General features: G+C 36.0%; 1 protein-coding gene across 3 annotated transcripts in view; it reads left to right on the top strand.

Moving 5' to 3' along the window:
* Nucleotides 1-19,548, top strand: part of Pign (phosphatidylinositol glycan anchor biosynthesis, class N) — an 84,934-nt gene that overhangs the window by 61,559 nt on the left and 3,827 nt on the right. For 2 of the 3 annotated variants that reach the window (XM_013018869.1, XM_013018870.1), the window contains 7 exons: nucleotides 3,995-4,097; nucleotides 6,210-6,296; nucleotides 6,640-6,695; nucleotides 7,073-7,148; nucleotides 8,016-8,089; nucleotides 10,267-10,309; nucleotides 12,617-12,669. In XM_013018869.1, coding sequence (XP_012874323.1) covers nucleotides 3,995-4,097; nucleotides 6,210-6,296; nucleotides 6,640-6,695; nucleotides 7,073-7,148; nucleotides 8,016-8,089; nucleotides 10,267-10,309; nucleotides 12,617-12,669 — 492 coding nt within the window. Of the gene's footprint in view, nucleotides 1-3,994; nucleotides 4,098-6,209; nucleotides 6,297-6,639; nucleotides 6,696-7,072; nucleotides 7,149-8,015; nucleotides 8,090-10,266; nucleotides 10,310-12,616; nucleotides 12,670-19,548 lie in introns of those variants that run through there. The other variant, XR_001175166.1, reaches the window with a different exon arrangement.

Raw genomic sequence — 19,548 nt, 5'->3', positions numbered from 1 at the left:
GCCCAAAGAAACATAGGTCCCATGATTTCCCTTGTTTGCAATGACTAGTACATGTCTAGGACAAGCAGAGAAGGTCAAAGGCTATGTACATATGACCACATGAGATAATGTTGAGCATGTTTTTAAAGGAGACAAATCTGTAGCACTAATTGTAGAACTATTAATAATTTTTATTTTATGGGTTGTGAAAGAATAACTTCATATATAACTGCAAATATTTTTTTAAATCATGTTTCCCTTTTACCTGGAGTATGTACCTTCTTCATTTTCGTAATTTCTAATTAGTTTTATTTTTATTTATTTTTACCTACTACACAGACATATGGAAAGAAGTATGACCATATTGCTGGTATGCAAAAGAATTATAAACTGCTGTGAAATGATGACAATATTTTACAGTGTCAGACAATTGCAAAATGAAGCAATTAAGTTTTGTGGATTGTGAATTTTATGATATGAGATATAACTAGCAACATGAGGCCATTACGTTCTTGTAGAAGTTGAACTGAACTTTAAAGAATAGCCAAATTTTGTTTCTAATTTTTTAGTCATTGTCAAAACACTATCACCAATTTTGGAAAGGAAGGATAAGGGAGAAAATTATGCATTATCTCTATCTTCTTGCTGATATTCTAGTATATTGTCTTCCAGTTAATTCTGTATTTTTTTTTAACATAGAATTGATCTTCATAGGGGCTGGGAAGGTGGCTCAGTGGTAGAGTGCTTGCCTTGCATGCATGAGGCCCTGGGTTCGATTCCTCAGCACCACATAAGCAAAAAAAAGCCAGAAGTGGCGCTGTGGCTCGAGTGGTAGAGTGCTAGCCTTGAGCTGAAGAGCTGAGGGACAGCGCCCAGGCCCAGAGTTCAGGCCCCACGACTGGACCCCCCCCCAAAAAAAAAGAATTGATCATCATAGTACGTATACTAATTTGGTTCTTTTTCTCTACCTAACATGATTTGGAGGCGTTTTCCCATGTGGGTCATTGGCTTTTAGCCATTATTGTATTCTTTTTATTGTTGTCAAAACGTGATGTACAGAGGAGTTACAGTTACGTAAGTCAGGTAAAGAGTACATTTCCTTTTGGACAATGTCATCCCTTCCCTTGCTGTCTCCAAGTTTTCCCCTCCTGTCATTCCCCCACAAGATGCTTCACAGGTCATTTTCAACAGACTGTCTAGTGAGTACCACTGCTGCATTTGTTCACCATTTTCCCCTCCTTACCATTATAAAGACAGTTAAATGAACAAACAAGACAAAAAGAAAGAAAACAAAAAGACAGCAAAGAAAGAAACCTCTTGTTTCCATTTCTTGGAGTTCATTTTGATAAATATTTTATATGATCAGAGGCACATAGGCATTGCACGTTTGTGTTCCTTCCCTAAGACTATCTTCCTTTGGTCTTACTGTATGTGGATTCCTAGAGTCCTGTATAATTTATCATGTCCTTGTGTATTTTAGATCATCTAGCTTCTGCATATGAGAGAAAACATGCCTAGCCACCATTCTAGTAAACATTTGGTATTTTGTCATACACACACCTCTATTCATTTCATTTATTTCTAATTTTGTTATCATAAATAGTACTGAGCCACATTGTTATGCATTCTTTGTAGTTTAGATATTTATTTTGTTTGCTTCTCAGTATAGCATAAGTAGTTCATTTGGTTTTAAATTTTTTTTGGCAATATTGAGCTCAGGGCCTTTGCTTGCTACGCAGGTACTCTACTACTTGAGTCATGCCCCAGTCCTTTTTTGCTTGGACTTGATCTTGGCTCAATGATCTCAGCCTCCTAAGTAGCTGGGCTTACAGGTGTGAACTACGACACTCACCTGAACTTCTTTTTTTTTTTGGGTCTGGTCATGGGGCCTGAACTCTGGGCCTGGGCGCTGTCCCTCAGCTCTTCAGCTAAAGGCTAGCGCTCTACCATTTGAGCCATAGTGCCACTTCTGCCTTTTTTCTTTTTTGCTTATGTGGTGCTGGGGAATTGAACCCAGGGCCTCAGGCATGCAAGGCAAGCACTCTACCACTGAGCCACCTTCCAGCCCTCACCTGAACTTTTTTGAAACTGTTATTTGTCTGAAGAACAGTACCATTTTATAATAATACCAACAGACTATAAAGGTTACTGTTTCATCATTTCCTTAGTACTATTAGTTTGATGTTTTCATTTTTAAATAAAAGTACCAAATTCTGCCTTAATAGGCCATAAATGATCACTGCTTTGTATAGTTTTCTGTTCTTATTTTATTAATAATATTTTGTCATTTATATAGTATCTATTCATGGCCTAGACATTCTAAATCAAGTATTTTGTGTGGGCTTTCTCAATCCCAGACTTTTCTGTCCAGTTTTTGTTTTATAATTGTGGTAGAATCTAAAGCATAAGTTTCTTTTGCTCTCTTCAGTTAGCAAATAGTGCTTGATGTATAGAGTTCAGTGGTGAAAAGTTAAAAGGGAAATAGGTTTTGTTTGTCTTCTTTTGTTCTGGTGTTTCCAATTAGACTAGTAACTCACTTGAAAACCCTTTTTGTAAGCCAGGTCTGCAGTGAGGGACAGAGAGACTGAATTCAAAGAGTTTAGATACCAGTAGGAAATATATACAAGTAAACTTTTTTTGTTTGGGGTTTTGTTTGTTTGTTTTTGGTGTGGGTACTGGGGCTTGAACTCAGGGCCAAGCTGCTGCTCCTGAGATCTTTTTGGGCAAAGCTAGCACTCTAGCCACAGCTCCACTTTTGGCTTCTTGTGGTTAATTGGAGATAGTCTGCCTGGGATGACTTTGAACCATGATCTTTTTTTTGAGTTCTTGATATATAGTTTTAAAAGGGCTTCCAGTGAGTACATACTTCTGTAAGATAGCATGGGAATTTGTTTTCATTGTTCTCTTATCAATGCTATATTTTATTATTGACAAACATGATAAATTCTATATTTCATAATTGCTTTGATTTCTATACCATATTAATAAGGTCAAACATTTTCATGTTTTTGGCCTATTTATGTATATTTGTATAGTTGTTATTTTTAGAATTTCATTGTAAAGGTGATGTACAAGGGGGTTATAGTTACATAAGTCAGATGAGTACATTTCCTTTTTTTTTAATTTTATTTTATTTGTGAACATACTGTACAGAGGAGTTACAATTACATGGGCAGGATATACATTTCCTTTTGAAGTGTCAGCCCCTCCCTCATTCGCTCAGTTTTTCCCCTCCTGACTTCATCCTCCCCACCGCCAAGTTGTAAAGTTCATTTCCAACATAGTCTAGTGGGTTTTACTGCTGAATTGGCTCACCCTTTGTCCCATTGTTTCTGTGCTTCCCTTTCCCATCCCCAAATCAGATAAACTTATATACAAGACTTCATTGTGTTACTGTGGTTGAACTCTGTGTTTCACATGAGCCATGTCCCCATGAGCCATGTCCCCAGCCCTTTCTGCTTTAGTTTATTTTTCTGGTAGAGCTTCTTGATTTTTCCAGGCCAGCCTTAGACTACAGTCCTCTACCTCCACCTCCCAAGTAGCTGGGATTACAGACATGCTCCACCATACTCTTTTTATTTTGGGGTTTGTCTTCCTATCATTGTACCTATAGTTTTTAAGAAATATAAAATGTTTGTCTTATTATCCTATATATATTAATAATCTTGATTTCAGAAGTATCTTTTTACCTTTATGTTAACATTTTCTTTCTCTTTGAGAAATATCTGCTATAATTTTATGAATTATTTTAAATATCTACTATTTTAAACTTACACATATCTCAAGGTTTAATAAATTTAAAATAAGATAAGATTAGAGTTGAAACTTGCATGTTATTTTCTTTCCTACTATTCTTCTGGAAAGCCTAGAAGATTTAAATTTTGTGATTGTATGAAGACTTACAAATGCTATCAAGATTATTTTAAGAAAGATTTCTCAGTTTGAATTCACATTTTTCTTTGTTTACATTTTCTTTTCATTTCTGCCCTCCCTCCCCCAACTTTGTACCTCTTAGATATGAAGCTCTGTTTCCACTGGTGTTGTCCTTTTTGATGTTTTTCTGGATACATATGGAGCAAGAAACCCTACAGCAATCTGGTGTGTCCTGTAAACGGCAGGTAGCTCATCCAAGCCACGCGACATTTAAATGAAAACACGAACATACTGTTTGCTGTGAGGAAATTATCAGTGTTTCTTCCAAAATTCTTCATTCTTCAGATTGTAGCATTAAAATCACATTAGTTAATTACTCATGACAAATTTTATGTGTCATGAGTAATTAAGTTAAACAGTTAACTACATCAGGAAGAGTTTTATTTATCACAGAAAGGCACAGCTTTGCTGTTTTATCCATGTATATGTTGGACTTTTCTTTAGTGATTACTTGAAAGAACCACTTCTATAATAACAGCAATTACTTGAGAGAACTATTGATATAATAACATCAGTATATGTGAATGACTAGGGGAGAAATTAGTGCCCTTTACTTTATTCTCCAGTTTTCCCATTGCTTAAGTCAGAAGAATTTTTACATTGTCCTAGGTTAGTATGTAAACTTGATCCTGTGATGACTTCTGAGCCCATTGCTGTGTGTCCAGTCACCCTAATCTAAGATGCTTTTGTCCTTTTCATAATTTTAGCTTCAGACAATCCTAGGCTACTTATACAACCCAGTAACCTTGGGATTGGCTAGAAGCCAACCAGAATTTATGTTCACCTTTATCATGCTGAAGGAGAGCATTAACTTGGTGTCTCCTGTCTTTTTTAGAACTGATGGTAATCCTAAAAAGCTAGTGATATCAGGAGATGGGAAGGGATGGAAAGGGGAAATAAAAAAAAAACCCACAAAAAACTAGTGATAGAATAGCTCCACTTTTACAGAGTCAGATGGATGGATATTGTAAAACACTTGGAGTGTTGATTCGCTGAAAGGTTTCCACTTGAGTATCTACAGATGACTGATAGTTCAGAATATGTAACTTCAATACAGGAGAAACTGTTCAAGTATACTTAGTAATTCTGGTTCTTAACTTTCACTCTTGAATATGCAAATAATGAAAAACATAAAAAGAAATTTTTATCAGGTTGATGGTAAATGGTTAGAAATGGTCCTTTTTATTAAATATTTCAGCAGACTAACTGAGGATTGTGTACCACTTTTTAAATTATATTTTTTTTAACTGAAAGCAAGCCTGTCTTTTTCTAAAAAAGAGTATCAAAGCACCACAGAAATTTATGGGAAAATTTCATGGGCCTGATAGTGTCTGGCATGGGAAAAATCTTCTTTTAAACTCACCAATCAATATCTTTTGGAAACATGATTAAGCAACAGGACTTTTTTGTTTTGTTTTTTTAAAAAATTCATGTCATTTTACTTTAATTATTTTATTTATTTTTGAACCATACTGAAACTTGAATTCAGGTCTCATGCTTCTTAGGCATGCACTCTACCACTTGAACCTGCTCCACACCCCTTTTGTAATTAATTAATTAATTAATTTTAGATAATATCTCGTTCTTTTGCCTTTGCTTGCCCTGAACCACAAATCTTCCTATCTCTACCTCCCAAAAAAACTGGGATTTCAGGATTTTACACTTGGCTCAATTTGTTTTTTGACAGAGTTTTGGCAAGTTTTTGCCCAGGCTGACTTTTAAACCATGAGCCTATTATCTTTGCATCCTAAGTAGCTGAGATTATAGGTATATGCCATCACCCAGATCTCTTTTGCTTTTGTGTAGAAAAAAGTAATATATTTGCAAATATAACAGGAAAAAGAGAAACATTTACTTTAATATTATACTGTATCTGAGATTAAAACCAAAACAATGAGAAATCACATCTTTGAACAGAGATTTAAAAATGGAATCTTTAGGGATTGGGGATTTAGCTCAGTGCAAGAGCCTTTGCCTAGCAAGTTTGGTTCTCATCTCTTAAAAAAAAAAGAAGAAGAAGAAAGGAATGTTTACATATAATAGGGAAGTGCTCCTTTTTCATATTAATTACACACACAATAACACTGCAACTGTACTTAGTATGCTATTATTATTATAATTATTTTACCTGTCTATGGATTTTATTAAGGTGTAATTAAGCTATAGAAGATTTCTTGTTGCTTTTTGGTTAACATGAGACAAACTGACCATGGTAACTTAGCCATTGTTAGTTTGTCTTTGTTGTAGATGTGAGCCAGATGTTTTTGTACATTGATACAACTTTCCTTGCCTTGTAGCTCAACAGTATCCAGTTCTCTTATAACACTGACATAGCTCAGTTTCGGCAGCTTCATCTGGATGACATCCGTAGAGCCTTTTTCCTTGTATCCTTTGCTAGGACTTTTTTTTTTTTTTTTCCCAGAGTTGAGGCCCGAACTCAGGGCCTTGTGCTTGCCAGGCAGGCGCTCTTCCACTGGGCTAAACCCCCAGCCCCTGCTAGGACTTTTTGTCTTAAGGTCTGCTATTCTCAATTTCCCCTGCTCCGTTTAGAAGAACACAAAAGTTTCTTGTAAGAAGTCATATGTAACTGCAGTTTATCTAAATCCCACCAGCCCCTTCTTTCTCCATCACTTCACAACCCACACAATATACAAGGATCAAAGGAAATTGCTGTCTGGTATGCCTTTTCTAAATGAGAAAAATTGGCATTTCCTTAACTCTCTTTAGGTTTTCTTCCTAGTGACAGCATTTTTTGGAACTGGAAATATAGCTTCAATTAACAGGTAATTAAATGAAAACAGCATATATGTTTATATAACCCAAAAATATTGTCGGGCTGGGCTGTGTGGCATACTCCTGTAATCACAGCATTCAGGAAAGTGAAGCAGGAAGATGAGGACCAACCTGAGTGCCATAGTGAGATTCTGATTTTTTTAAATAATGGTATAAATTGGTATTTTCTGTAATCTTGTTTTTTACATTTTGGAGATTGGTATATATCAGCACATATTTACTTTGTTAATGGTGACTTCAAAATATTCCTTGGTCCAGTGTATGCTTGTTTATTTAATAAGAATAGATTTTGGGGGATTAGTTTTAGTAATCAATTATTTTAAAGTTATAGTATGAATTCTAAATCCACTTTCTTTGTGCTATTTAGCTTTGATCTTGCCTCGGTATATTGTTTTCTGACTGTGTTTAATCCTTTCATGATGGGAGCCCTGATGATGTGGAAGGTTAGTTTTCTAATTTTGTTATTTGTATTAAAGCACTGGTTGCTTAGGATTATGAATTAATTGGACCTTAAGGTTATATAAATTATGACAAAATTTTGATAAAATTACCAAGTCATTGTGACAGAGTTAAATAGCAGTGGGAAAAAAATGTAATTTCAGGCAAGACACTGATACCACTAGATACTGTTCTTCTTTTTTGCCTTACTCTTTGTTTTGTGTCCCTGTGCTGTAGTAGGAATTAAATTGAGGATCTTTTATTCTTGTTCAGCTTTTTTGCTCAGGCTGGCTCCTCTAGCAGTTGAGCCAAGCCTCCAGTGTAGCATTTTGCTACTCCTAGAATTTTTCTCCCTGGGCTGACTTTAAACTATGATCCTCAGATCACAGCCTCCTGAGTAGCTACTATTATAGGCATGAGCCACTAGCATCTGACTGACTCTTAAGGCTGTTTGATCCCAAGAGTAAGGATTGAATGTTAGTCCCAGAAAAACTTATCAGATAACTTAAGCCTTCAAAGAAGCTAAGATCAAAACCAAGGATGCTAAAGATTCTAAACCTCCCTAAATCCATGGGCCCCAACCACCAAGCAGCCACTATGCTATAATACCTATGCCATAACCTATACCTGGAATCAATATGTTCCTTCAACAAATATATCTGTGAGTACTCTAGTTAATACTAGTATAGATTTTTAAATCATTTTCATAAATGGTCTGTCTTATAATATTGTCTTTTAATTTCAGTGTTCAGTCTTCACTAGTATGTATAGAACTTATTTGAGAGATTGAAAATGTATCTATAAAGCAGAAATAGTACGTTTCAAAAATATTTCAAATGCTTTAGTTACTGATAATGTATTATTTTAAACAGATTTTAATTCCTTTCCTCCTTGTGATGTGTGCATTTGAAGCAGTTCAATTAACTACACAGTTATCATCAAAAAGGTAAGGTTAATGTTTAGGAAGCATTGATTTGCCTATTTGTGAGTCAAGATCTTACTCTGTAGTTTAGAATGGTCATGAACTTGCTATGTAACCTAGGCTGCCCCCAGCTCACTGTCCTCCTGTGTGCTAGGATTACCAGTGTATGCCAGCATACCCATCTGACTTTTACCCCACTTAGTAAATGAGAATAAACATTTAGGGATGTTCATATGACTGCTAGTAAGACTGTAACATTAAATAGGATGGGATAGATAGATAAGGGAGAATAATGTTAGGGTTGACACCAATTGAGATGCGTTTTGCACAAAAATTTACATATCGAATTGAAACCCTTTTGTACAACTATTTAAAGATAATTTAAAAATAAACTCCTCCAAAAAAACTCGTAATGTAAAAATATAAATCTCACAAAAAATGAAGCTTCTTAGTAGTTTTGTTATTCTTAAATCAAGCTGACATATTCAATACTGAATGAAAAACAAGTATTAACATAAATTTTCACATTATTCTTGATGAGTTTATGGTAGGACTGGATTTAGCATACCATTAGGGCTATGCCATAGATTTTGTTTTTAAAGATTCTTTTACTATTTATGGGGTAAAAAAATCTTGTTTCTAATTTGAAATAATGTTAGTTTACCTTTTCAGAGGATTTTCATGAATTTAATATTGAAAACATTCATCCCTTACCAGATATCACAGAAGACACTTAGATGCAGGGGAAAACAACAACAACAAAAAGCAGTTGAATTTCCCTGCAACTCTTTCAGTGGATAGATTTTTAAAGGGTTAAATAGAACTAGAACATTTGGAATGAAAACTAGAAAACTTGTTGAAATGTAAATATCTGTATGTGTGCATATATTTGTGTTTATGTACCTAGTAATTCTATCCTGTGATTAATACAGTGAAAAACTACACGCATAATCAAAAAGGAAGAGAACTGAGGCTTTATAAAAATTTTCTTTTTCACCTTTCAACCCTTGCAAGACATTGACATTTCCCTTTGGATATTACATTGACTCCTCAGATTTAATATAGCTCACAATGAACCCAGTGACTCTTTCTTTCTATTGACATGAAGCTTCTTATCCTGTTTTCTTTATCTAGTGCATCACATTGGCCAAATCCATCTACCCCTCATTGCAAATTTAACTGCTTGTTAAATTGTTAAATGTTGTTTACATCATCTTTCCTTCTTGACCACATTGCCACCTTCTTATTATCTATTTGCTAAATGTCTGCTTACAACTCATAAAAGGCTAGAAACTGGAGTGGTTTTTACACTATTAGCTTGTTAATAGATCTGTATTACTGATGAGTTAATGTAACAAATTAGTGATTGACACTGTGTTTCTTCCCACTTAGGAAAAAAGCTGTGATTGTATTATTTTATTGTTGTTGTAACTTGTTATTAGATCTATACTACTAATGAGTTTAATATAACAAGCCAGTGATTGAAACTTTCTTCCCACTTAGTGAAAAAGCTGTGATTGCATTATTTTATAAAGCTGTGATTGCATTATTTATTTTTCATGACTTAAAATTAACTTTTTAAATATCAGTAATTTGGAGCCAGGTGTTAGTGGCTCATGCTTGTAATCCTAACTACCCAGGAGGCTGAACTGGAAGAAAATCTGTGCAGAAAAGTTTGAGAGACTCTTATCTCTAGTTAACTAGCAAAAAGCCAGACGTGGAATTGTGGCTTAAGTATTAGAGCACCATTCTTGAGTGAAAAAGTGAAGCAAGAGTGCAAAGTCTTCATTTCAAGTTCCAGTACTAGAATATATGTACACATGTGCACGCGCATGCGCGTGCGCACACACACACTATATGTACATCAATCAGTCTTAATGACTGAATTCATTGCCAAGGCTTTGTATATTTGGATAAAGGCCATTAGGAGGGAATGTAAATGCTGTGGACCCTATGGATGAACCATTAGGGATGCTTTGGGCTGTAAGTAACATCTTAACTAGTGATAGATTTGCCTCATATAACAAGAAGTCTAGAGGTTGGTAGCACAGAGTTGTTGGGTGCCATCAGCAATTCTACGTAGCCATTCTTCCATTCTTTTGGTGTTTCCTTGATCCTCATAGTTATCTAATTATTCCCATTTGGATTTTTAACATACTTGAAAAGTGTACCTGTTAAATGTAACTTTTCTTTTTTTCCAGCCTTTTTCTCATTGTTCTCATCATATCAGACATTATGGCTTTGGTAAGCTATTATTGGGTATTCAATATACATAAGACACAAAAAGTAAGTGCTGAGTTAATTTAATCAGAAGAAATGGAAATACTTCTCTGTGCATGAAATCTTTAGATATTGAGTTCTAAGTGCTGGCATAATTTACACAAATTACTTTTTTTATATTACATATGCATTAGAGCACCTGCTAATGTATCAGAAGTCTCATTACTTGATTTACTCAAACCTGTCATTTTATACCTAGTCTTCCATGTTGCATTGTGCCTGAAATAAGCTTCCACAGGAAATGAACAGAAAAAGTAACTTTAGATTTGAAAGTGATCTTTAGCCATTTTATCAGTAAAAAGTAAGAAAGAAATAAGAAGAGTGAGGGAAGGAAGAAAGAAAGAAATATTTTAGCTCTTATCAGGGTTGGAAATGTGGCTCAAATGATAGAGTACTAGCTGAACTCTTGAGTAAGCCAAGCAAACCCAAGCATGAGGCTCTGAGTTCAAACACCAGTACCAGGGGAGAAAATGTTATCAGATGATAGCTGCTATAACAAATGAATTCTTTGTGAGGACTATTTAGCTAGGCCTCTATTTATTAACAAAAAACATTCTCAGAAGGTTCCCCAAATCATACTGAGGTTCAGTAATGTCCTAGAAAGATTCACAGTACTTGCTGAACACTGTCATATTCACAGTTATGATTTATAATATATGATGTAGATTTACCTAAGTGAAGGATAGAGATATATAGAGCAGCACTAGATCCAGATGTATGGAGGTCACTAGATGCAGAGCTTCTGAGTTCTATCTCTGGAATGGGGTTGTGAACCATGCCAATAATCCCAGAGTATTGTCAGGCAGGCTTGCCTTAGGAGAGTTTGATCACATACTGCCCACAGGGCTGATTGTTTTCTCCAATCCTTTAAGGTGTAGAACTGCTATAGTGTGGAACTAAAGCCTCACAACACAAATCACATTATTGAACTGCCTACTGACCAGTATCCTGGGCAAACCCTTTACATTTAAAGGACCTAGAAATGACCTCTCAGTGGATGAGGACAAAGGCCACATCTCTTTTGGGATAAGATTAATACTTTACAGCGAGGTACCAGTGGTTCACATCTACAATCCTAGCTACCCAAGAGGCTGAGATCAGAGGATTAAGCTTCAAAGCCTGCCCTGGAAGACATATCAAAGAGTCTCTTATCTCCTATTAACCAGTAAAAAGCCAGAAGTGGAGATATGGCTCAAGTGGTACAAGGCCAACCAAGAGCACAAAGCCCTGATTTCAAGCTCCAGTGCTGGCACAAAAAAACAAAACCACAAAAAAGCAAAAAACAAACAAAAACTTTGCTGTATATCATCTCACATGAAGTGACTAGAAATACTGACTAGGGTAAATTCCCAGTTACTTGATTTAGATGCGAACATTTTTGCAGTGTATTGAAGTAAGTATTCAATATCTTTTTGAAATTGGCACACAATCAGAACAAAATCAGTTTTGTTCACAGAATTACAGTAGGCAAATACATGTAAAGTAGAACAGTTATTAAAATTCCCTGGTTCATTATATATGAAGAGTCAGACTGCTTAATTGAACTTGCAAAGCCACTTATGATCTAGTTTCTGCTTACTTGACTGGCTTTATCTCTTGCCTCTCCCATGTGTTCTCTTTGCCAGCTTCACTTTTAATCTCTCAAACTTTGTCTGAACTTTTGGTATTTCTACAGGCTATTCCCTCTACTCGAAACACACTTCTACATTGTCTCTCCATCTCTTCTTTCATCTGTCTCTTAGCTTTTGGCTTAGATTTTTTTACCTGCCTCTGTGCTTCCATAGTTGCTTGTATGCTCTGTGACCTGTCTTTCAGACATGTACAGGTATGTGCACTTGCACATCTGATATGCACTCATGAGCGGGAGTTTATCATTGTATATAGTATATTGCCTATTCATTCGTAGTAGGCAGTATTAGTGCATATTTTTATGAGTGGGTGATATGACTTTATCTACCTGTTTGGTATATTTAATGGCTTTTATTAAAGTTGGCTGGGTCTTTATTTCTAGTTATTCACAGATGTCACTTTGTGTTTATTTGATTGAGTGGTAATTCTGCTATTGGCATTTGAGACTATTGCTCATTTTAGTTGAAGCAAAAGTTCCATAAAGGTAGACAGTGGTTCTGAAGGATCAGAAATATGAAACATACAATCTAAAAGAGAAAAAAACACCTCTTGCTTTTATACTAAATATAAATAGAATTTGTTTTTAGTGAGGCCATATTTTATTATAAAAATATAATAAATATTTTATATTTTATTTTATAGCATTTTTTCTTCTTGGTCAAGGATTATGGCAGCTGGCTTGATATTGGAACAAGGTATAGTATATATTCACATAGATGTTCTTGAAAGTGCACTGGAAAAAAATTTAAAAATTGGTATCTTAGTATAGCAGGTGCTAATATAATTTTGAGGTAAGCATAGCAAGCATCAATTATTGTAAGCCTCTGGAGGCAACACTGCATCTAATTTTTGGCTTTAACACATTAGCAAGTTTTTTCTTAGGATGCTCTGGGGAAGAGAATGAATGCTTAGTCTGGAGATAACTAATAGGCAACAGGAAGGTGCTTGAAATTGGGATTTCAAAGTAGACCAATCCAGTGCCTTTTGCATGTTCTCTTAATCTCACAATCTCTTTGGAACAATAAGGCTTTCAAGTTGTGTGAATTTTATGTGATGGTTCATGTGATCATTATCGGCCTTTTAGAATATTTAATGTGAGAGCAGTTTAACATGGATCCCTATAACATTGTTATTTAAAATTTACTCTGAACAAAATCAGTGTCTTCATTATGGTGATTTGAATATACATTGTCATAATTATTAAATTTATTCCCTTTGAGAAGAAGAAAGCAAAGTTAATTTTTCCTCTGTTTTTCTTCCTAAATGCATTCTGGCATATTTTATTTAGTCAATATTTATTCACACTTTTAGTTGCCAAGAATTGTGTAGGTTTGCTTGAGACATTGCATTAGACATTCTCTCCTCTTAGGCAGTTTACAGGTTATATTGCCACACTATAGTATATATATATATATATATACATATATATATACATACATATATATATATATATATACATACATATATATATGCCTCTCTCAATATACTTCAGATCCCCTCAGATCTGGGATTTGATTTGCATTTATTTATTTATTTAGTGGTATTGAAGATTCAACATTGCAATTGGCAAGCAGGTATCTTGCCTTATGAGCCATACCCCCAGCTCTTTTTGCCTTCATGATTTTTCAGATAGGGTCTTGCATTTATATGGAGCTGGCTTACACCTCTGTCCTACTATTTATGATTCCCACTTAGCTGTGATGACAAGTGCATACCACCAGGACAAATTTCTTTATTGATTGAGATGAGGTCTCATGAAATTTTGCTAGGGTTGGCCTCAAACTGCAAACCTCCCAACCTCTCACCCCTGAGTAACAAGGATTACAGATAGGAGCCACTGCACCTGACTTAAATTGAATCCTTTGCATGCCACACATGCTGGGTACATAAAAGATAGTAAACAGGTTGTTAATTTTGTCTTCATTTGTCTCTTAGATATGAAAAAATGGTTTTTATATTTAAAACTTCCCACTTACAACTTTGTTAATACCTTTTATTAAAATTGAGTTGTTTTTCTTTATTTCCAGTTATTCACAGATGTCACTCTGTTCATTTGATTGAATAGTAATTCCACTATTGGCATTTAGACTCTTGTTGATTTTAGTCCAATTTTTACTCTCTATTTCTCACATGTCCTCTCCTCAGAGAGTATCCAGGCAGATAGTAGGCCAGAACACAGGCTTAGACCAGTCTGTGAGTTTGAATCCCTGTTCTGCCCCTTGTTAACTGTGAGACCCTGCATGACTCAGTGTCTTAAAGCCCACCTCCCTTCTCTTGTTGTCATTTTAAATTAAATAACCCATATAAAGCATTTCACATAGTACTTGGCATCTAGTGAGCATCAATGTGTGTCTGCTATAATTACTGTTACTGTTACTCTGTAGTTCCGTTTTTAACCTGAGTGGCATCATGCAGTGCTAATCTTTCAATGACTAAATTATCTTCATTTACTGTGATGTCCTCAAGTTTCATCTATGTTGTAGCATGAGTTAGAATTTCCTTCCTTTTAGATGATGGACAATCAGAGAAAGGAAGTAGAAGCCCAGAAGGGAGGTGTGACCAGAACCCCAGAAGTTCCAGACTCAGTCAGACCTTCACGTGGAGAACAAGAGAGATTTTGCCAGCAGGGGATTAAACAGATGTCTGTCTGATGAATGTTGAATGATAGTATCAGTGGGTCTCTCTGTAGTCCCTCCCCTTTATCTCCATGAAGAAAGCATTTTACTCCCAGAGGGAAACTGTAAACAGACTTAAGAAAGGGCTGGGAAGAATTTCACTGTTGTGCTGTATGTGCTTCCAACTCAGAGGAAAGGGAAAGCTATCTACCTGCTACTATTCATACCTGTCTCTACCCTCTCGCTCACTTCTAAAACCTGACAGCAATTTCTATCACATGCATAGAACATCCGGCAGCCACCCTGTCCTATTGATGAGTAACTTGAGAGGGTAAAGACTTTTGTAAACAGAATCTCTCAGTGTAGATAAGGGTGACCTTAAACTTGAAATCTTCCTCTGTGAGCCTCCTAAGTGCTAAATTAGAGGCATGTGCTGCTGTGACCTGCAAGACTTTCTTAAAAAGTTAAATACCCTTGAAATAGCCACTTGATGCATAGGTATCTACCTAAGAGAAGGAAAAATAATCCAAACCTTCATCACCACATGAATGGATAAACAAACTGTGCTACATCAACATAATGGAGTACTACTTACAATAGAGATGAACGATGAATTCTAGTTCTTGGATGAATCCCAAACTGCAGTGAGTGAAAGTTGCCAGATATGTAAGAGAGAATATTAATCAACTATATGAAATTCTAGAACACCAAACTAATCTGTAGTCATGGGAGGCTTTTCAGTATTTGTCTAAGGTTCAGGATGAAGGTAGGATTGACTGCACAAAGGCCTGTGGGAACGTTTTATATCTTTGCTGTGATGATGGTTGCAAAGGCCTAACTAAGTAACCCTAGTCATGCTGCTAACTAGACACTTAAGATGTCTAGTTATATTCTTATGTGAATTAGACCTAAAAATTGAAAAATAGAAAACCAAGATCACTATCTAAAATTGAAATGAGTAGGCCCATAATATAAGTCGGTTATATATTCCTGTCTCCTAACAGTATAAAGGTAGTAATTCATGTTAGGTAGATAACCACCAGAAGATCTAAAAAGAGAACTAGAGTGCTCCAGAAAGTAAGTTAGAGAGAACTAGATTGTGTTACTTTTTATTACAAATTTTCATACTTTATTTTGCTTTTAAAGTACCATGTATTTGATAAAAATTAATGAGAAGTGCATCAATGGAACTGGAGGTCAGGAAGTAGGGCTCTAGGTTTAGACTACTCTTTGAAGTATAATTTGAGATATATAGGGTACTATTTTCATGGGAATACCTTGATACCTGTCTATGAGGGAGATTTTATTTAAGAACATGAGAAGGATTATAGTTGGAAGGAGTAAATGTCCCTAGTTTAATCAATTTTAATTACTCTCTGTCAGAATGGAATTGTGAAGACAACATGGAAAGCCCACGCAAAGTCAGCTTCCTGTAGATTAGAGGCAGAGAACTACACACAAGAGAGCAATAGATTCCATTGTGCATTGCAACAGGTTCCGTACACCCACCAGTGGGATATCTGAGAGACAGGTAATCCAGACACCAGAGGATCATTTAAGTAAAAACAAAGTAGGACAAAAATTCAAACTTATTAAATAGGAACTCCAGAAGTCAACCGTTTACAGTGTGTGCCATTTACAGTGTCTTCCAACACATTGTTTCTGACACTGTGGCCCTCAGGAGACTGTGACTTCCTTGCTTCACAGGTCTTATGCCACTACACCCAGCTTGTTACAGTCAATTCATTATTTTTCACTTTTGTTACCTATGTATACTTAGGCATTTTAAAAAGCCATTGCAAAATTTGTATTTAAGATCTAGCATGCTCTTCTCCATGTTTCAGTACTGATTTTTGCATATATTAAATATTACATAATTAATAACATACAGGGTAAAATATACTGTATTTAATGGTAATTTCTTTTGTCATGGTTGTTGCTCTGTACATACAGGTGACCTTATGTCTTGCTCTAGCTGGGTCAATCCTAACTTTAACATTGCCATTATGTATACCAGATTAAAAATTTAAGCAGATGGTTATCTAAAGATGATAAAGGCCTAACCTATTAAATATCTTGGCTTATCAGGGATCTAAATCCCGCAGGCTAAATGAAGTACTATTCCAGAATAAACTGTTCTTTTTGGCTGATCCTAGAGCCTGAACTGAGGGCCTTGGCATTGTCCCTAGGCTTCTTTTGCTCCAGGCTTGAGCGCTCTATCGCTTGAGCCATCCCCCCACTTCCAGCCTTTTGGAGGTTAATTGGATATTATATCCAATCTCATGGACTTCCCTGATCAGGCTGGCTTCAAACTGTGATCTTCAGATGTGAGCCTCCTGAATAGCTAGGAGCATAGATATGAGCCACCAACCCCTAGCTAAAATACTCTTGACAGATTTAGTCAGGGACAGGTCATAGTCCTGTTAGTCAGGATAAGAACATTGGACTAATCCATATAAACTTCATGCATGTTCCATAGGTCATTCCTGCTGAAATATCTCTTTGGTGTTTGTTTTCTTGGTTTCTTACCATATCATTCAAAAGATGCCCACTCTTCAAAAGGAAGATCGTTGGAAGGAGGGGGGTTGGGGAAGAGAGGTCAGAATGCAGCAACAACACAAAGGAAATCTAACTTTATGAAATCAGGTTTTCCTAATGGAATTTCCCCCGGTTGATATGACACTGTGAGGTTTTTTTTTTTTTTTTTGTCATTCCTGCTTTTGGTGGTTAGAGTTCTACAGTTCTACAATGTTCTCTTTGTGTCCTCTAGCAGAGGTGGTGTACACTGCTTCAGTGGACCATGTAGAACTGGGCTGATGGGCAGGAGCAGGTCAGACCTTTATAGACAGCTGGTTTATTGCCAAGAAGAAGCCTAGGTGATTAGGGAGGAAGATAAACTTCAAGATTTAGAACTAAAGCACTGTACATACCAAAAACTAATTACCATGCTTTTTCTGCATTTTACTTGTGAGAATGTTGCTTTTAAGTTGGGGTTTCTAATTCTTCTGTGAAAGTTTATCGGAAAAACAGATGTTTTCAGTCTAGGTTCCAGTATTATTGAACTTCCTGGCAGAGTTACCTTAGGGGGAGCCAGGGTTATTTAAATTGCACTACTGTGGTGGTTTTATTTTGTGACAAATTTTATTTCTGAACTCCTTGTTGTTAGTAATATAGTTGATACCATCAGCCATTCCAGGCCTGTTACTCACAGGAATAAAAGATGTCCTTTTATCCTCACTATTGTTTGCTTGTTTGTTTGTTGCTTGTGGGGCTTGAACTTTGGTTTTGGGCTCTGTCCCTGTCCTCTTCAGCTCAAGGTTAACACTCTACTGCTTGAGCCACATTGCCACTTCTAGTTTTCTAGTGGTTTATTGGAGATAAGAGTCTCATGGACTTTTCTGCCCAGGCTGGCTTTGAACCTTGATCCTCAGATCTCAGCCTCCTGAGTAGTTAGGATTACAGGTGTGAGCCACCAGCGCACAGCTATCCTCACTATTGTATTGCTTTCTGATGCCGAAATGGTGCAAACCTAGTTGGAAATTTTAGAGACGAGGTCGAGCGCATGAATGTAGTCTGCCTTGTTTGGATAATGTAAGGTGACTGCAATGACTTTACAGAATGCTTTGCAGAGATTACTCATCTGTTATTTTCGAATTATTGAATAAGGAAGAGTTTCTTTGACAATAAAGCTGAATTACTAGAATGTGGGACAACGTGTCTGTTTAGGGGTGTAGTAACTCTCTGTTTATAGTGCATCTTCAGAGAAGATTTTACCTAAATTTAATTGGGACTCTGAAAAGAATACAGCAGAGCCAGTGTGTTGAGCTGAAACTCCAGTGTAACCCCAGCCTTCCCCAGACCCTGTGGGCATCAGGTGTTCTTTTAATAACTGTGTGAGAAAATACTCTGCCTAGGCTGTAAACCTGCTCAGTTGATAGAATTAATTTAGGATTTTCTTCCTGTGATCTTTACACTTCATCTTCATTTATTGCATATCATAAACATTACTGAGTATTGCCTTTTATATGGCAGAATGAAAATGCATTTTTAAAACTAGGGAACAATTCTTAGGAGATAATTTTCATAACTATAAAAACATATATTTAAATTTATGTTCTAAATGTATTTTTAGTGAGGTGACTAGAGTCAGGATCATCAGTCTGATTGAGCTGCAGTTTGATTTGATGGTGGTGTTCATTTGGTCTTTGTTTCCCACATGCACTGCTGTTATACCTTATTAAAAAATGATGATTAAAGTATTTATCATTTTTCTTTAGTTATGATGGAAGCTTATGGTTCAATCATTTTGAATATTTTAGTAAGTGCTATAAAATGCCTTACTCTTATGATGACTAACAATCTTTGTCAGACAAGCTTTGTTTTGTTATAGTGCTGAGGGTGGAATCCAGGACCTTGCTAGAGATAGACACATCCTCTTAATACTGAGCTACATCCCTGCCTTTTTACCTTGTTCAAATGACTCTTAGTCTTTTTCTGCCCATTTAATAGAGTCTGCTTTTGAGAAGAAGGCAGTGACTTTTTATGCCCCATTGTGAGGGTTAAAAAGGCCCACCTGGTAACTCTGTGTGGTCCTCCATACACATATATGGTCCCTCTCTCCCACTACATGTGTCTGCCTTGACAGTTGCAGACTTAAATGTCAGCATAGAGATAGGCAGATAGTGGAATAGGTGAACTCATTTCACATTGACATTTCATCTTTTAACTTTAGTAAATGTCTTCATGACAGAAAGACATGATTGATGCTAAATATAAGCTAGATGCCTGTTGTCTCAGTTACACAAGGATGATGAGCTCCACAGCTCTTTCTCCTGATGATGTTTAGCAAGAGTCAGTAATTTCAGACCACTGTAATGAGATAAGTGATCTGTAGAATAAATGTGCTTATGGATAGACTTTTCATTAAATTTTGGAATGGAACACTTAAGACATCAAATT

The sequence above is a fragment of the Dipodomys ordii genome, unplaced genomic scaffold, assembly GCF_000151885.1.
Source record: "Dipodomys ordii isolate 6190 unplaced genomic scaffold, Dord_2.0 Scaffold43, whole genome shotgun sequence".
Classification (NCBI taxonomy): domain Eukaryota; kingdom Metazoa; phylum Chordata; class Mammalia; order Rodentia; family Heteromyidae; genus Dipodomys; species Dipodomys ordii.
This window is presented reverse-complemented; position numbering and strand designations above follow the sequence as displayed.